Source organism: Cololabis saira, chromosome 18, assembly GCF_033807715.1.
Source record: "Cololabis saira isolate AMF1-May2022 chromosome 18, fColSai1.1, whole genome shotgun sequence".
In the NCBI taxonomy this organism is placed as follows: domain Eukaryota; kingdom Metazoa; phylum Chordata; class Actinopteri; order Beloniformes; family Belonidae; genus Cololabis; species Cololabis saira.
In genome coordinates, this window is record NC_084604.1 from 32,614,513 (window position 1) to 32,631,058 (window position 16,546).

Genomic DNA, 16,546 nt, shown 5'->3' on the forward strand with positions numbered 1-16,546 from the left:
ATATGTGTGTATGTATATATGTTTATGTATATATGTGTGTATATGTATAATTAAACACGACTTCATGATATACGGTATCTCCTTATAGATATAGTTGCACATTGATGCTCCTGAAACTTATAAAATATTATGTACTGTCCTGAAACATTTTTATAAAGTAGTGCTGAGCAAAAATAAGCAGTTGGTATGGATGATCTTGCCAAAGCAAATATTAAGCGAATCCAAGTCCACGGCTGGGGTGTGATCTCACAATACGGACGCCAATCTGCTGCCCCATGTGATCTAATGACGCCGTGCTGTCCGGATTTCACCTCAAATCTTACAGCAAATGATACGTGTGATAGATAATGGAGTATCCTGCATCAGAACAACGCTTGACAAGGTTCAGCTAATGTAAAGATGGCATTTAATTGTTGCCACTCAGCAGCCCGGGGGTGTAAGCCTGCATGGTAATACTTATGCCGTATTAGTGCTCAACACTGCGGTGCAATCAATTCTTTACAACGTTCTGCAGCTCTGTCATCCCGCGATGGCAGCGGCAATCAAACATACAGGAACATACAGACACCATCAACCCTCTGAGAAGAACATAAAAGCACTTGACCCACAGATAAACCCATGCACAAGTGGTCTTGAGCAGTAGAGTATGATAGTATTACAGCCTGACATCAAAGAGCTCATTAATAATGAACAAGAGTGCAACTAGAATCCTCGGTATAACGCAATAAATCAGTTGCAGCAAGAGCTTGCTTTCAAACTTTGGGTAAAACACACTCTTATATCAGCAAAACAATGCAAGAGGTCACATAATAGCCAGAAAGGATTTTGAAATCAGTAGCCACTGCAAAATCTTTCCCCTGCAATGTCCTGTATGCATTTATGTACGCAACCTGCAGACTGAGCGTCACAATAAGGCTGGCTGAGGTCGCCATCTAGTGGTTGATTTGTGGACCAGCAAGGGTGTATACATTTGTGTATGCTGTGAATTTCTAGCCACAGTACTTCTCATTTACACTTAAAACCAATGAAATAAGCAAGTTATCTGATTCAATTGTGCAAGAGCTCAAGGCCGAGCCTCATACTGCAGCCTCGCACGCTTAAAATCCTTACGAGGACTCTTGCCCTTCAACAAATCATGTGCATAAGAAAAAGAAATTGCTCAGAAATTGATTGCAGTCATTAAAATATGGTTTAGATATGAGAGCATTTTCACAGAAGACTATTTGACTCATGGAGGCAGAGAAAGTGGAAGTGAGTATTACATTAATGGTGACTGTTACCTTTAAAAGCAGGGTAAGTCATTTCTGGATAACGACACTTCTGTTGATGTTTGATGCAAAACATAAACATAACACGCAGAGCTAGCAGCTCCCTCATGAGTCCTCCCATGGCTCTTCCTGCCCCCCGACCCCCCCCCCCCACCCCACTTCATGGGCATAAAACGAAACCTTCCAGTGTCTGTGATTGGTTGTCATAGGCTTTGTGACAGCAGACCTGGATGATGAAGGTCCTCTGAGAGTTTGAACCCATCCTTATACCCCATTTATGCTTTTCTGCAACACTTAGCTACCCCTTATACATATAATCAGTACTGGAGTTGAGGGGGGATGAGGGGGGATGGCACCCCCCCCTGAAATAAAAACGGTCAAAATCCTCCCCCCTGTAAAACTGCCATCCCCCCTTTCCATCCCTTATGTCATTTCATCAATGAATGTGGTTTTACTGCTATTTCAACATTTAGAGTCATCACCAGAAAAATAACACCAGAAAAATAACTTATTTGACAATTTTCACCTGTTTCAAGTAAAATTTCACTTGAAATAAGTAGGAAAATCTGCCAGTGGGCCAAAATTTATCTTCTCATTACAAGCAAAAAAAATCAGATTTTTCTACTTATTTCAAGTGAAAATCTACTTGAAACAGGCGAAAATTGTTTTTTTTTTCCAGTGATGAGTCTTGTTTTAAGTGTAATGAGATTTTTTTTTTACTAAAATGAGACATTTTAACTAGAAATAAGACAAATATTCTTGTTAAGATTTTTCAGTTTTTGCAGTGATGCATTTCACTTATCCTGTGAAGGACAGAGTCATATTGATAAGTTCAGAAAACTGTTTTTTATTTTTTGTGTTTTGATGTATTTGATGTAAGCCCAGTGGATATTTAAAGCTTACAGAAGGCTGCATTTAACTGCTGCTATGTCATTCCTGCAGTATTTCTGCAGGTGTTTTGGTCAGTGCTATTATTTGTAATATATTATATTATTTGTAATCAGCACAAATGATCTTTCCCCATATGATAAAATCCACCATCCCCCCTGATTTTTTTTTTACAACTCGATACTGCATATAATACTACACCCCAGAGCCATAGCAGGCGGAAATGGTGTAGAATTGCTTACCCTGTCTTTAAAGTCCCTGCAAATCATATCAATGAACCACCATGCGTGAAGTCAAACCCTTCTGTAGGTGGAATGCAACCACCTCTGCAGCACCAGTTCTTGCTGCTGGGTGAGATAGCACAGCATTCCCAGGTCCAGCCTCACCTTTGGCCTTTCATCCATGATCTGTTGCCGAATGTCCTTGTGCTTCTCCAGCAGCCTCTGCTGTCTCTTACTCTGTGCATCCTCCAGCTGCATACACACACAAGCACACAGTACAAGGTCATTTTACGCGACTTATACGAGGCTTATGCACCCACACGTTGGAGCACACACCTGTAAATAAAGCAGCTACACTGCTTTAATGGATGTTCAGTGTGAAGTTAGAGGCATGACACTACTCACTCGTTTGATATACTGCACCACCTCATTGACAAATGATCTGTTGATCTCCAACTTCTCCCTGTAAAGGTCCACCCGGACACAAACGAACAAAAGCTTTAGTCTGTAGTGACATCATGTGGTTGAAACTGTGCTTGCTTGAACTCTTCAGATACACTTACTCCTCCGTTACATTCTTGTCTTTAGATTTGGCCTCATTGATCTTCTCTTGCCTTTTCTTGTCCATTTTCTTCTTCAGGTCCTTCTTCTCTCTGCAGGGTGAGCGACATGAGAGGTTTAACCGTCAAGAGGACATCCTCTCTACTCTGGGTATGTGATCTGTGAGCCGTACACAAGCTTACTTCTCACAGATGTCCCTCATCTTTTTGAGTTGAGCACTCTGGCACTCCTCTGTGATACTCGTGAGCTTCTCAACCAGCTGGGGAACAAAAAAAAAGTTAATGTCGAGAACACGTGAGTGGTTCATTGTACTTCATTTGACTAAAACTACACATGCTGTATAGGGCTGGGGATCGATTCAAATGTCAAGAATCGATTCGATTCCGATTCTTAAGATTCAGAATCGATTATCAATATTTGATTCGATCCGATTCGATTCCGATATTGATTTGGGTTAGTGTTATTAAAACTGTTTTTTGAGTTGTTGCATGAATGATATGACTGTAGTTATGCAAAATATTACTACTAGTATTATATTGAGATTAAACAGCAAGTATTGTCAGCTAATGATGCTGTAAGGACCAATCAGCTCCCAGAATGCTGATAGAACTGCTTTCAGAAACATCGTGGGTCAGAATTACCAAACAGATCCAGGGAGGAAACAGAGACGGATGAAATCAGTTTTATGTTTTCCCACATTCCATTTTTATTTGTTCCATTTTCAGTCTATTTTGGTTTTTAATTTTTTGAGCATTTGGTTTTTAGCATTTTTTGCAAATGTAACCCCAAGACAGTATATAAAGTAATGAAATATAGACAATTTATGCAATTATAACTGAACACTTTAATGTTTTCATACCTTTAAACATATTTAAAGGCAAAAACATGGCACCAGTTATTCTCGTGTCCAACAAAACATTCCTTTTTTGGGGATAAACAAAAAAATAACCGAAAGTTGTAATGTAATGATGAAAAAAAAAAAATACATAAATCGATCTTTAGACATATGAATCGAGGCACTAGACAGGGTTGCCCTCTCTCTCCCTCATTATTTGCAATATTTATTGAACCTTTAGCAGCAGCTATTAGACAAAATCAAAATATTAAAGGTATACAATGTAAAATATTAGAGCACAAAATAAGTCTTTATGCGGATGACGTACTCCTCTTCCTCCAGAACTCACGATCTTCACTATCACAGACAATTGCACTTATAGAGGGATTTTCATCTCTGTCTGATTATTCTATTAATTGGTCTAAATCCACTGTTTTGTGTGTTAACTGCAATTTTAGGAATATAACCAATACTCAATTACAATCAGGGAACATTAGATATTTAGGCATAAACATCTCCCCTAGGCTGTCAGAGTTAATAAAATTAAATCATGTTCAGCTTATAAAGAAAATAGAAGATGATCTTTCCAGATGGAGCTCTCTCCCCATTTCGCTCATGGGTAGAATAGCCACCATTAAAATGATGGTTTTACCAAAAGTAAATTATTTTTTCTCAATGATACCATGCAAACCCCCTCTTTCCTGGTTTAAATCGTTGGACTCATATGTATCAAAATTTCTGTGGAAAAATAAAACTCCACGTATTAGTTTAAAGACATTGCAAAAATCCAAAGAATATGGAGGTTTAGAATTACCTAATTTTCAGTATTACTTCATAGCCAGTAAGTTACAGTATATTGTAAAATGGTCAAAAGATCATCCTTTAGATAGTCAATGGCTGGACTCAGAGCAAGTGTTTTGTAATGAACTAGAAATCTCAGAGTTACCATTTATTAGTCAAAGTATCAAACGTCATCAATGTTTCAAAAGCATTAATATTAGCACAACTTTATCAGCTTGGTGGGAATTTCTTAAAATAGCTAAAATTTCACTTTTTCCATGTGACCATACACCCATATGGAACAACCCAGACATCGTGAAAAATGATAAAAAGATGGTTAACTTCGTTCAATGGAGAGATCAAGGAATACGGTACTTACAGCACGTAATTGTAGGAGGACAGTTTGTACCTTTCAATACACTTATTGTTCAATACGGAGTTAGCAGGAATACATTTTTAGAGTATCAACAACTTAAGGCAATAATAAATAAAACATACAAAATTAGCCAATTAGATTTACAACTTCCCGCTAAGATAATAGATTTATTGAATCTAAGCACTTTAAAGTTGTTATCAAAACTCTACAGGTTAGTGTCTAAACTGGACGATTCAGTCTCTCTCCCGATCTCTAAGTGGGAGGCGGATCTCTCTCTTAATACCGACCAGTTTTCTTGGTCACAAATATGCTTAAATACGTTTACTATGACTAAAAACCCAAACCTACAACTTATACAGTACAAAGTTCTTCATAGAATACATTATACTGGACAAAGGATGTTCCAGATGGGCTTTGTCACCTCTAATATCTGTTCACAGTGCACAGAGAACACCCCAGATAATTATATGCATGCTTTATGGTTCTGTACACCGGTACAGAGGTTCTGGAAGGAGATTTGTGAGGATTTATCCACATGGATCAACCACAGAATCCCAGTGTGCCCCACGGTATGTATATAAGGTCACCTGGGAGACACTCAAATAGATCCTAATTGGACACACCGGGTTCTCACTGCCTTATGTATCGCAAAGAAAACCATTCTAGTAAATTGGAAACAAAAATCCAGTTTATGTATCAACCATTTTAGGAATCTTTTATCAGATCATATTAGTAGTGAGATAATGTCTGCCTCCACTGAACAACATTCGGCTGAATTGCACTCTCTGTGGTCCCCGTTTATTGGCTTCGTTACCTAGTGGGAGCGGGGGGGTGGTGATCTCGTAGCCCTTGGGGTTGGGGGTCGGCTTGGGGGGTCTGGGGCGCGGGCCTCTGGTGGCCCCTGGGGGGCGGTGGGGGGGGCCGCGGGGCCCTGTCCCTAGCCGGTGGGGGCCTTGGGGGCCTGTGGGGGGGGTTACCTCATGGCGGTGGGGGGGGGTGGCTGGGGAGGGCTCGGGCGGGGGGCTGTGGCTGGGGCGTCTCCGGGCCTCCCGGGGGGGGCGGGGCCGTGGACGTGGGGGTCCCACCCGGAGGGCCCGGCCCTGCCTGGGTGGGGGGTGGCTGTCTGCGCTGGGGGGGCATTGCTGCCTTGGTCCTCCGTCGCTGGGCGGGGGCCAAGTGCCCCTGCGGATGTGGGGACTCCGGGACCCTTGGGGTGTCCGCCGGGGTGGCCTCGGGGGGGGGTGGGGCCGGGTCCGGGGAGCGGGCCTCCCCTGACCGGGGGGTGCACGGGCGGGCGCGACGGCGGGGTGGCACCATTCCCAGGTATCTATGTCTTATGTTGTCAGTATGAATGGGAGGATGTTGGACCGTTTCCCCCTCCGTCTGGGGGCTCCGGCGGCGCCGGGGGCGCCCTTGGAGGTACGGTGGGGCCCTTGCCCGGCTCGGGGGGCCGGCCCCCGTCTACTGGACGGCCGGTGGGGGGACGCGGGTGTCTTATCAGGGCCGGCTTTGCTGGTCCTGCTTCCTGGCTTCGGCCTCCGCTCCCCCTCTTGCCCCCCCTACACGATTCATACGCACATAGGCGAAAGGCGGGGGGTCCGGGTCGTGGGGGGCACTGTCCCGCGGGGCCTGGCACTCCCCGCCTCACGGTTTTAACAGCAAAATAGACACTGCACATTCAACACTTAATAAATACATTTGACAAGGACACGTAGTTCGGGAGGGGGGGGGGGGTCTGTGTCAATCGATACTTGGCCCTCCCTCCTCCCTGTTTTTATGGCATTAATCACATGCACTCAACACAAGGGGCGGGAGGGGGTCCCACATCACCCGCGTTCCCTCACCGGCCTGGGCCTGGGACGGGTGGGTCGGGTTACCCGGGCCTGGCGGGGCCCGCCGTGCAGCCTGGGGTGCCTTCTGGCGGTGCTGGATCCCCCCGGGGAGGGGGAAACGGTGCGTGATTGTATGTCTGTGTCGGTGAGAATGCGGTATGGAAGGGTCCTGCCATGGAGGATTTGAGCCTCCATTGGCAGGACATCAAAAACTTAATAATTTATCAATATTATATTATACAAAGATGGTTATTATTATTATTATTATTATTATTAGTATTATTATTATTATTATGTATAGTATATTATATTATTATTAGTATAGGTATCGGATAGGTGAATGGATGAATGAATGGGATGCCTGGGTCTGGGGCCCTCCGTTGTCGGGCCTGCGCGGGTGTCGCCTTGTTGGGGGTTTCCCTCTCTCCGGGCCCGTCTCCGGTCACCCCGCTGCCTCTACGGCGGGGCGCCCCTCTGGTCTTGGAGGGCCACTTTCGTGGGGGACGGGTGCGCCTGCCCGCGTCGGCGGCCGGGGCGGCTCTGTCTCTCCGGGCAGGCTGGCCCCCTGCCGGGTGGGGGTCGTTGGCCTGAAGGGTGAGGGCCTCCTGGCCGCGTGTCCGGCCCGGACCGGGTGGCCGGGGATTGCCTGGGTCGCGGTCCGCCGCCGCGGGATCCCTGGCTGCTTCTTTCCGCGCCGTGGGGGCCCCGCCCGCGGGCCCCCTCGGCCGCCGCCGGGTGGGGGGGGGGGCTCGCAGGGGGCTCGCAGGCGGGGTTGCCCCCCCCCCTCCCCCACTATAGATACACTTCAGGTGGAGCTTTGTTTGGTTTATTACACACACACACACACACACACACACACACACACACACACACACACACACACACACACACACACACACACACACACACACACACACACACACACACACACACACACACACACACATAGTCATTTAGTCACATGCATACACACACACACACACACACGCATGATCATATACATACACACACACACACATAGACATACACACTGGCTTGTTCACCTGCATGCTGGCTCTCTAGTTTTTGGGTTTAGTTAGCGGTAGCTTAGCTCAGACTGCAATCAGATCTCAAGATTTAGGTCGATTGCTGTTCGTGTTTTGGATGGCTCCGTGCCGGTTTCGTGCTTTGTTTGTGGTTTTTTTGTTGCAGATTTCCAGTGCTTGACGTGTGTCTCCGTGTGTTCCTGCTTCCTGGATTGGCAGTGGATGTCGTCACCCCCCCCCCCCACCCCCTCCCCCCCAAAAAAAAACAAAAAAAACCAAACACTGGGTTTGTATGTGTATATTTATGTATGTGTACGCATATGTGTGCGTATATATATGTATATATTACATATAGTAATAATGCACATATATACACTTTTGGTTTCTACCGTCATGGTATCAATCAATAATATGTGTGCAGACAAGGTAAAAAAAAAAAAAAAAAAAAAAAAAAAAAAAAAGACATATGAATCGATTTTTAGGAATTCATATGAGAATCGATTTAGAATTGGGAAATCGATTTTTTCAACACAGGCCTTATGCTGTAATTCAGATCGGGTAAAAGAAAAAAAAAAAGCCCATCGTCGGTTACGCTGGCTGCCCTCTGCTTGACTAAACCCCACTGACAAGCCAGCCGTGCCCCTCGGTGCAGATCCACTGGTCCGGAACACATTCATTTTTCCACACCACGCGGCAGAGAGTGAGCACGGGCGGCAGAAATGATGCCTGTCAGATTCTACAGGCGAATGACCTGGATATTGTTGCGGCGTTCACTTGTTTGTGCTGGCTTTGCCGAGCCGGAGGACAGCAGGAGACTGTCAGCACATTATCCATCCAAGACAAGCCGGGGCACGCCGCCATCCGTGTGTCTCTGGCGTCTGTTTTTCTCAGCGCAATAAACAGCATGTTCTTGTTTACATGAAGTAGCTTCACATGTCGGGTTTAGGTGGGGACACTGCTACCAGCAGTAAACGAAAAACACTCACTAGTGATGAGTTTAAAAGAAACAACGGCGTAGAAATCAGTCACAGAGCCCTTAGAGTTAGTCATTATGTCTCAATCTTTCCAGAGATTAAATTATGAAAAGCATTTCACTATTTAAAGTGTTTGAGGTAGGGCTGGGGATCGATTCAAATATCAAGAATCAATTCGATTCCGATTCTTAAGATTCAGAATCGATTATCACGATCCGATAATGATTTGGGTTACTGTTAATAAAAATGTTTTTTCAGCTGTTGCATGAATTATATGACTGTCTAGTTATGCAACATATTAATACTAGTATTATATTGAGATTCAACAGCAAGTATTGGCAGCTAATGATGCTGTAAGGACCAATCAGCTCCCAGAATGCTGATAGAACTGCTTTCAGAAACATCGTGTGGGTCAGAATTACCAAACAGATCCAGGGAGGAAACAGAGACGGATGAAATCGGTTTTATTTTTTCCCCATTTATGAGAATTTGGTTTTTAACATTTATGCAAATGTAACCCCAAGACAGTATATAAAGCAAAGAAATATAGACAATTTATGCAATTATAACTGAAAACTTTAATGTTTTCATACCTTTAAACATATTTAAAGGCAAAAACATGGCACCAGTTATTCTCGTGTCCAACAAAATATTCCTTTTTTGGGCATAAACAAAAAAGTACCAAAAGTTGTAATGTTATGATGAAAAAAAAAAAATATATATATATATTTTTTTTTTTGTTTAAATCGATCTTTAGACATATGAATCGATTTTTAGGAATTAATATGAGAAACGATTTAAAATCGGAGAATCGATTTTTTCAACACAGGCCTAGTTTGAGGTCTTAAAAAGTGTAAGTGATTGGACTGTCAGGGGAGTTTCTCCATAATAACTGAATAGTAAAAAAAAAAAAAAGGTACACAAGTACTCCTGGGATCCGATGTTGATTAAAGAAAAGTGTAACTGCGGTGTCCCTTGAAAATAAAGTTGTGTTAAGTAAAACGCAGAATGAGACTCCTGGTACTGGGGCCGACCCCCTGCTGCTTGGAGCGCTGCGTACGCGCGTACCTGCTTTATGTGCTCCCGCTTCTGGTATTTCTCGCTGTAGTACTGCTCCTGGCGAAGGGTGAGGAGCTGCTGCTGCTGCTGCTCCTTCAGCTCCGCCAGCCTCTGGCCGCACTCCTGGTCCAGCTCCAGCAGGTCCCGGTCCAGCGTCGACAGGGATTGTTCTGAGCGGCTGAACACAGACACACGGGTGCACGCATTAATGCATGCGTTTGCAGAGCACTTTCTCGGGGGAGATAAGTTTTGATGTCCTTGAAGTTCTTTCAAACACAGAGAAAGGGACCACTGCCAAAGTTATTTGCTTGGATTGCTTTGTTGAGCTTTTGCAGTGGCCCTGCGAGGTCCAGACCGGCTCAAGTCCTCGCTGCTAGCTCAGCACTAATCTGCGTTCATCTGAACGTCCCTCTGAGGCCTGGAGCAGGTCTGCTTCGTATTCTGCACACAGCGCAACCTTCTTCCCTTTCTGAGGAGGGAAACCTCTGCATGTAGCACCAGAACTTTGAGGTTTTATTTTGTTACCTTTTTCTTTTACACCTTTTTATTCCTTTTTATTTTAGGACTAAATCCAGCAAAGATCTAAATCTCTATGCAGATGACACAATTATATGCACTTTGGCACCATCTGTAAAAAAGGCAATGGATTCCTTGCAGTCTGCTTTTAATATATTGCAGGAGTCACTTCTTAAATTAAAACTGATTTTAACTCTAAAAAGACTAAATACATGATTTTTACGCGTTCCCGGTCATTACATTCTGATTGTGAGATCTTAACACTAGATGGCCCTCACCTTGAGAGGGTTAACTCGTATAAATACCTTGGGATCTGGTTGGATGATAAGTTGACCTTTGATGTTCATATTGATAGCCTCCTAAAAAAGCTCAGACCAAAGTTAGGTTTTTATTTTCGTGCAAAAAAATGTTTTCCTTTTGTTGCTAGAAAAAGATTGGTACAAAGTACCTTTTTGTCAGTATTAAACTATAGTGATGTCATTTACATGCATGCATCTTCATTTCTTTTGAAAAAACTGGATGTAGTCTATCATGCTGCCTTGCAGTTTGTAACTGGCTCAAGTGCACGTACACATCATTGTAATTTGTATCAAATGGTTGAATGGACTTCACTGAGTCTAAGGAGAAAATCACATATGTTAATATTTATTGCAAAAGCATTACTGGGTAAACTACCGCTGTACATATCCAATTTATTAAAATATTACTCTAGTAGCTATAACACCAGATCATCAGAGAAAATTCTCCTCAAGGTCCCAAGCACTCGAACAGAGTTGGGTAAATCGGCCTTTTCCTTTTATGCACCGCAAGCTTGGAATGAGCTACAACACATACTCAACTTGAAATATTTACCCTCTATTAACATGTTCAAACATATGTTAAAATCAGTTTTCACAGAACAATGTCATTGTTTTTAATCAAGTGTCATTCTTGTCATGAATTCTTTTTAGCTTTCTGATCCTTGTATGTTTTATGTTAGTTTGTTTCTTGTTTTGATATTTTTTTATTTTTTGTAAAGTTACTTGTCCTTGTATGTATTTTCTTTTATATGAAACTGAATTTATTTTTCTGCTGCCATCTTGAACAGGACTCCCTGGCAGAAGAGATATTGTATCTCAATGGGACTTTCCTGGATAAATAAAGGATAAATAAAATTTATTCCTGTTGTACTCTGTAGAATCCCTTGTGTTTAACTTTATATCCTTTGTGTGTGACTCATCAGGGTTAATTCACTAAGTGCTGCACTTGGATCATGTTATTGATTACTTGCCATTTCTCATATGATTGCAGATCTCGTCTTTGTTCGGATAGGTTGTATTTTCTTCTGAAAATGTTCTTTGTTTATTGAATACCTGCCACTGCAGCACCTTGAGAGGTTTTTTTTTCTGTTTTTATGGCATTTAAGTCATTTTAATACCTATGAGAAAGTGCTCACTTCCAGATGTGACCTGCTGGTTACCGTGGTTACATTACACCGTCTCTTAGCTGTTTCTTCTTTGGTGGACTTTGTTTGCAGACGGCTGAGGGAAACAGGGGAAAACAAGCGCATGACAGTCTGAACGGAGGAAGCGGAGGGCTACCTACCTTTTCTTACCATCTCGTTTGTGGCTCTTCTGCAGGGCGCTGCGCCGGCGCTGCTGCTGACTCTGCAGCTCGGATACGCGAGCCGTGTGCTCCTTGATCAGCTCGCTGGTCTTGCGGTGGTGTTTCCGAACCAGATCCTTCATCTCCTTGTACTGCTTCCGCTGCTCCCGGACGAAGCCCTTCTGCTGCTTCAGCTCCTCGACAGTCTGAGCCTCCAGCTCTGCGATGCCAGCGCCCAAAGGGAAAGACGAAGAAACTAATTTGCAGGACATCAACTTCTTTAAATTCACTCTGATTCCTGGGCTAAGGATATTTCTGATTATGACTCATAATCTAATAAATGTGGGAAATAATTAATACATGTCAACCATTCTTGCCACAACCTTTTGCTTAAAAACTTTCCTATAAGACAGGGGTGTTAAACTCATTTTGCTTGGCGGGCCGGATTTGACCAATTTTTCAAAATAACTTTAATAATAATTTTTCTAATTCTTTTTTTTTTACTATTGTTATCTAATCCAATATCAGTTTAGTTAATTTTAAAGGAAATATGCACTTTGTTTACACTATAATTATGTAAAATATATTTCTTCAGGATCTTTTCTTGAAATTTCTTGTTTTTTTTCAAATTACGTAAGATACCTTTAATATAATTTTACAAAGATAAACAGAAACAAGTATGTTTTTTTTATATTTTGCTTTTTTATAGGAAATTTAATTAAAAGCAAAATCTTTCTTATTACATCCGAGAGTGTTTCTTTGTGATTTAGAGATTTTTCCAGTACAATTAAGTGTATTTATTTAAAAAAATTGGCGTGGATATTTACGCCAGTGTGCCGAAAAATTCAGCACTTCTCTTTTAACTGTTTTACTTTGTCACTATCCTCGTATTCAAAACTGAAATTCTCTGAATAAATATATTCTATCATCTTTTTTAGCAGTGATATTTTTCCTGTGAAAATATATAATAGTAGTCAGTTAATAAAAATAAACGACCGTCTAAAAAGAAATAAAATCGGCAAATGCATTCTAGAAAACAAAAAAAATGTTGAAAACTGCTCTCTTTGTGTAATAACGATGGACTTGTAGAAGAAATATATTATCGGATATGCTGCGATTCATGGCAATTATTTATTCCTTTCTTTTTAGTAAATTAACATTTAGTTTTTTTGCATTGGAAACTTCTCGCGGGCCGCATGAAAATCTCTCTCGGGCCGCATGCGCCCCGCGGGCCGCACATTTGACACCCCTGCTATAAGAGCAGTAACACTTAATCAATGGGGTAGATAGAAGCTCAAGTTATAAAAAAGACAACATATTACCGGTGAGAACACTCTGTATGATGTCTTCAGTCTTCACTGACGGTTTCAATGACCCTGTTTGTCAAAACAAGTTGGAGTTTCCAGTCAGTTACATGGTTTAAGTGATGTACCTTTCCCAGCACAGCCTTGGCAGTCGGGGTGAGCGGTGGACAGACAGAGTACCTGCAGACTGAGGCTGGTGGCCGACCAGTGAGGGCGGCTTGGGGGCGATGATGGGCGTGTGGCTCAGTCCGTTCTCCGCAGGCAACGCTGCCCTCTGGTCCACTTTAGACTCTGATGGAGCGTCACTTCCTGCTTCCACCTATTCAACACACGGAAAACCAAACATCTTGATCAAACTCATTGACTCACTCTGCACTTAGACCTCCACAAAGGGTTTAAAGATGGCACAGAGCGATCAATGCAGTAAAACTACACAAGTTCAAACCTCTAATCCATGAAAACTGAGCGGCCTAATACCACATATGAAAAGCTTTTCTTTACATTTTTTTTAACTACAGAGTTAACAGACCAGGGGTCGGCAACCCAAAATGTTGAAAGAGCCATATTGGACCAAAAACACAAAAAACACAAAAAATGAAAAGTCTTGTATCAGCCTTAGAATAAAGGCAGCACATGCTGCATGTTTCTATATTAGTTATAACTGGGGGAAGATTTTTTTTTCATTATGCACTTCGAGAAAAAAGTGAAAATGTCGAAAAAAAATCGGAAGTCGAAATTTCAAGATAAAAATCGAAATGTCGAGATTAATGTTGAAGTACAATCTTGAGAAAAAAGTCGAAATATCGACTCGAAATGTCGAGAAAAGTCAAAATCTCGAGAAAAAAGTCGAAATATCGAGAAAAAAGTCAACATTTCAAGAAAAAAGTCGAAATGTAGATGAAATTGTCATAATTTCGTGCAAAAAGTCAAAATGTCGAGAAAAAAATCTAAATTTTGAGAAAAAAAGTCGAAATGTCAAGATTTAAAAGGAAAGGAAAAAAAAGAAGAAAAAAAGGAAAAAAAGAAAATAGAAAAAGAGGGAAAAAAAAAGAAAAAAAGAAGAAAAACAGGTCAATCATTTTTGAAAAAGCTCCATGGAGCCACTAGGGCGGCACTAAAGAGCCGCGGGTTGCCGACCCCCGTAATAGACCATCTTCGATCCCACTTGTCGCACCTGAGTCCTGCAGGATAGATGGTAGACATAACTTTGGTAACCCACTCTTAGCATGACTTCCGGACTCGAGGCTCAGCACATCCCGCTTACAGTATGCCGATATCTCCTGCAGGATAATGTATCTCTAAATCATCTTTCTTGCATTCACGCTAACAAGATCTTCCCCTCTCATTCTCTGCTCACTTCTCTCTCAACTCTCCACACTGTGGCCTGCCTTCCAAACTCAGCCTCCTTTTGTTACTGTTGCCATAGCCACAGCACGGAGCATCTCTCTGTCAGCGATCCTTGCTGGTAATCATATCAACTGACAAAACAGATAAAGAGGATCCTTCTTTCACTAATGACCTCAGATAACCCCCTTCTGCTTCACCTCTAATCCTTCATCTTCTCCTTACAATTTGTCTCAGCTCTGCATATAACGTCCTTGCTTTCCATCTACAGTATGAATTTTTGAGAAAAGTAATGCAACCGTTTGCTTAACTTTGGAATGCCAACATGAATCACATCGCCCTTGTAAACTCGTGTTAACATTGGGGAACTTTAATTTGATAGTTTAACAGTGACTGAGCATTACCGGGGCTTTTAATCTAAAAATCCTGCAGACGCTAACCCTTTTATCTCCTCCTCTTAGCTTTGATTAGAGAACTGTAGACATTTTTGTATCCATTTTTGTCCAAATGACCTGCGACTTAAAAGACAATCTGTTTTGAAAATCTTTTAGTTATTACACTGTATTATTATATAAGGCCATAATGATAATGTGATATTATTATATAATATATAATCGTTATATCGTATTATTATATAAGGGGGGGGGGGGGGGGAGGGGTCACCACAACAAACACAATCTTTTCCACTGTTACTTATTTATTATTTAATGTTAAACCACAGTGAAATATACAACATACCCTAGGCACAGTAAGCAGTAATGTATTGTAACAGAGTACTGATACAAGTCTGAGTCCAAAATAGTTAAGGGGCGCTTTAAAATGTAAATAAAAAACAAAAACCGTGATTTGCAAATGTCACAAACCCATATTTATATTTATAAACCCATATGTATATTCCCACTAGTACATAAACAATATTTCATGGACGATATTGGCTAATTTTGAGTTTGATGGCAGCAATGCATTTAAAAAAAAGAAAAAAAAAGAAACAGGGGCAAAAAGCTGGAAACGTTACTGAAAAAATCAGAAAACAACTGGAGGACAATTTGAAAATAGATAAGGTGACAAAAGGGCAGTAACATGACTGAGTAAGATGCTTATTTATATCATAATAATTTTAAAACATGTGTCATGTGACATCATCTATTGGGCAAGTGGTATGGGTAAATAAGGTGTGCTTCTTCCACGTGTCTATCTCAGTACATTTCCCCCATAAAATGCATTCTTTTACGATGATACATCTCCCTGACGGTACATTTAGGCAGTGGTTCCCAACCTTTTTCCATGGAGCCCCCCCTACTTGTGTCTAAGACCAGCCAGGCCCCCCCACCCGTACATACTAGCACCAAAAGAGTAAAGTGATTCGTTACAAACCTTTAATTGAAAAAATGAACATTAATTATGTTTTTTTGATACATTTCTCTTTTGTTTACCCTGTACTTTGTTTTTCTCACCTTCATTTTGTGTCACCAATGTATGAAATACGCAAAAAAAATAATTGCAAAGACATAAAAATATTTCTGAAAAATGTCTCTTTTAATATGAGAGCAACATTTTTTTAACATTTTTCCTTTAACAACCTGTCGGAGTAGTAGTATGATTAAATGTTGAATAATGATATAATAATACGTTTTTAAGTTTTTATCCTGATAAATAACTTAGTATTTTAAAATGACCAAAATATATTTCTAAGTGGATTTATACAGACTTGGATTACTGTATTCCATTATGTGTGTTATTATGATTTTTTATTTATTTAACATGTGTAAATATAATTTTTACAACTGCATATCCTCAAAGCAGACAAAGTTTCGCGCCCCCCCAGAGATCTCTGGCGCCCCCCCAGGGGGGGCCCGGACCCCAGGTTGGGAGACACTGGTCTAAGGCATCTGTCTAGGACGCCCCCTGGATGCCTCTCTGAGAAGCTCTTTGGGACATATCCAGCCAGTCCTTGGGGAGACCCAGGGGACATCTCCCAG

General features: G+C 41.7%; 1 protein-coding gene and 1 long non-coding RNA gene across 3 annotated transcripts in view; one reads left to right on the top strand and one right to left on the bottom strand.

The window, feature by feature from the left end:
* Positions 1-12,437, top strand: part of LOC133464381 (uncharacterized) — a 35,589-nt gene extending 23,152 nt beyond the window's left edge. Inside the window, exons 3-4 of the long non-coding RNA XR_009784479.1 lie at positions 3,018-3,088; positions 11,955-12,437. This is a non-coding gene — a long non-coding RNA (uncharacterized LOC133464381). The remainder of the gene's footprint in view (positions 1-3,017; positions 3,089-11,954) is intronic.
* Positions 1-16,546, bottom strand: part of plcb1l (phospholipase C beta 1-like) — a 186,982-nt gene that overhangs the window by 25,058 nt on the left and 145,378 nt on the right. Inside the window, exons 25-32 of one of the 2 annotated variants that reach the window (XM_061746295.1) lie at positions 13,404-13,542; positions 13,242-13,295; positions 11,920-12,139; positions 9,829-9,997; positions 3,121-3,197; positions 2,941-3,030; positions 2,783-2,840; positions 2,543-2,629 (exon numbers count right to left, since the gene is read on the bottom strand). In XM_061746295.1, coding sequence (XP_061602279.1) covers positions 2,543-2,629; positions 2,783-2,840; positions 2,941-3,030; positions 3,121-3,197; positions 9,829-9,997; positions 11,920-12,139; positions 13,242-13,295; positions 13,404-13,542 — 894 coding nt within the window. Of the gene's footprint in view, positions 1-2,542; positions 2,630-2,782; positions 2,841-2,940; positions 3,031-3,120; positions 3,198-9,828; positions 9,998-11,919; positions 12,140-13,241; positions 13,296-13,403; positions 13,543-16,546 lie in introns of those variants that run through there. The other variant, XR_009784478.1, reaches the window with a different exon arrangement.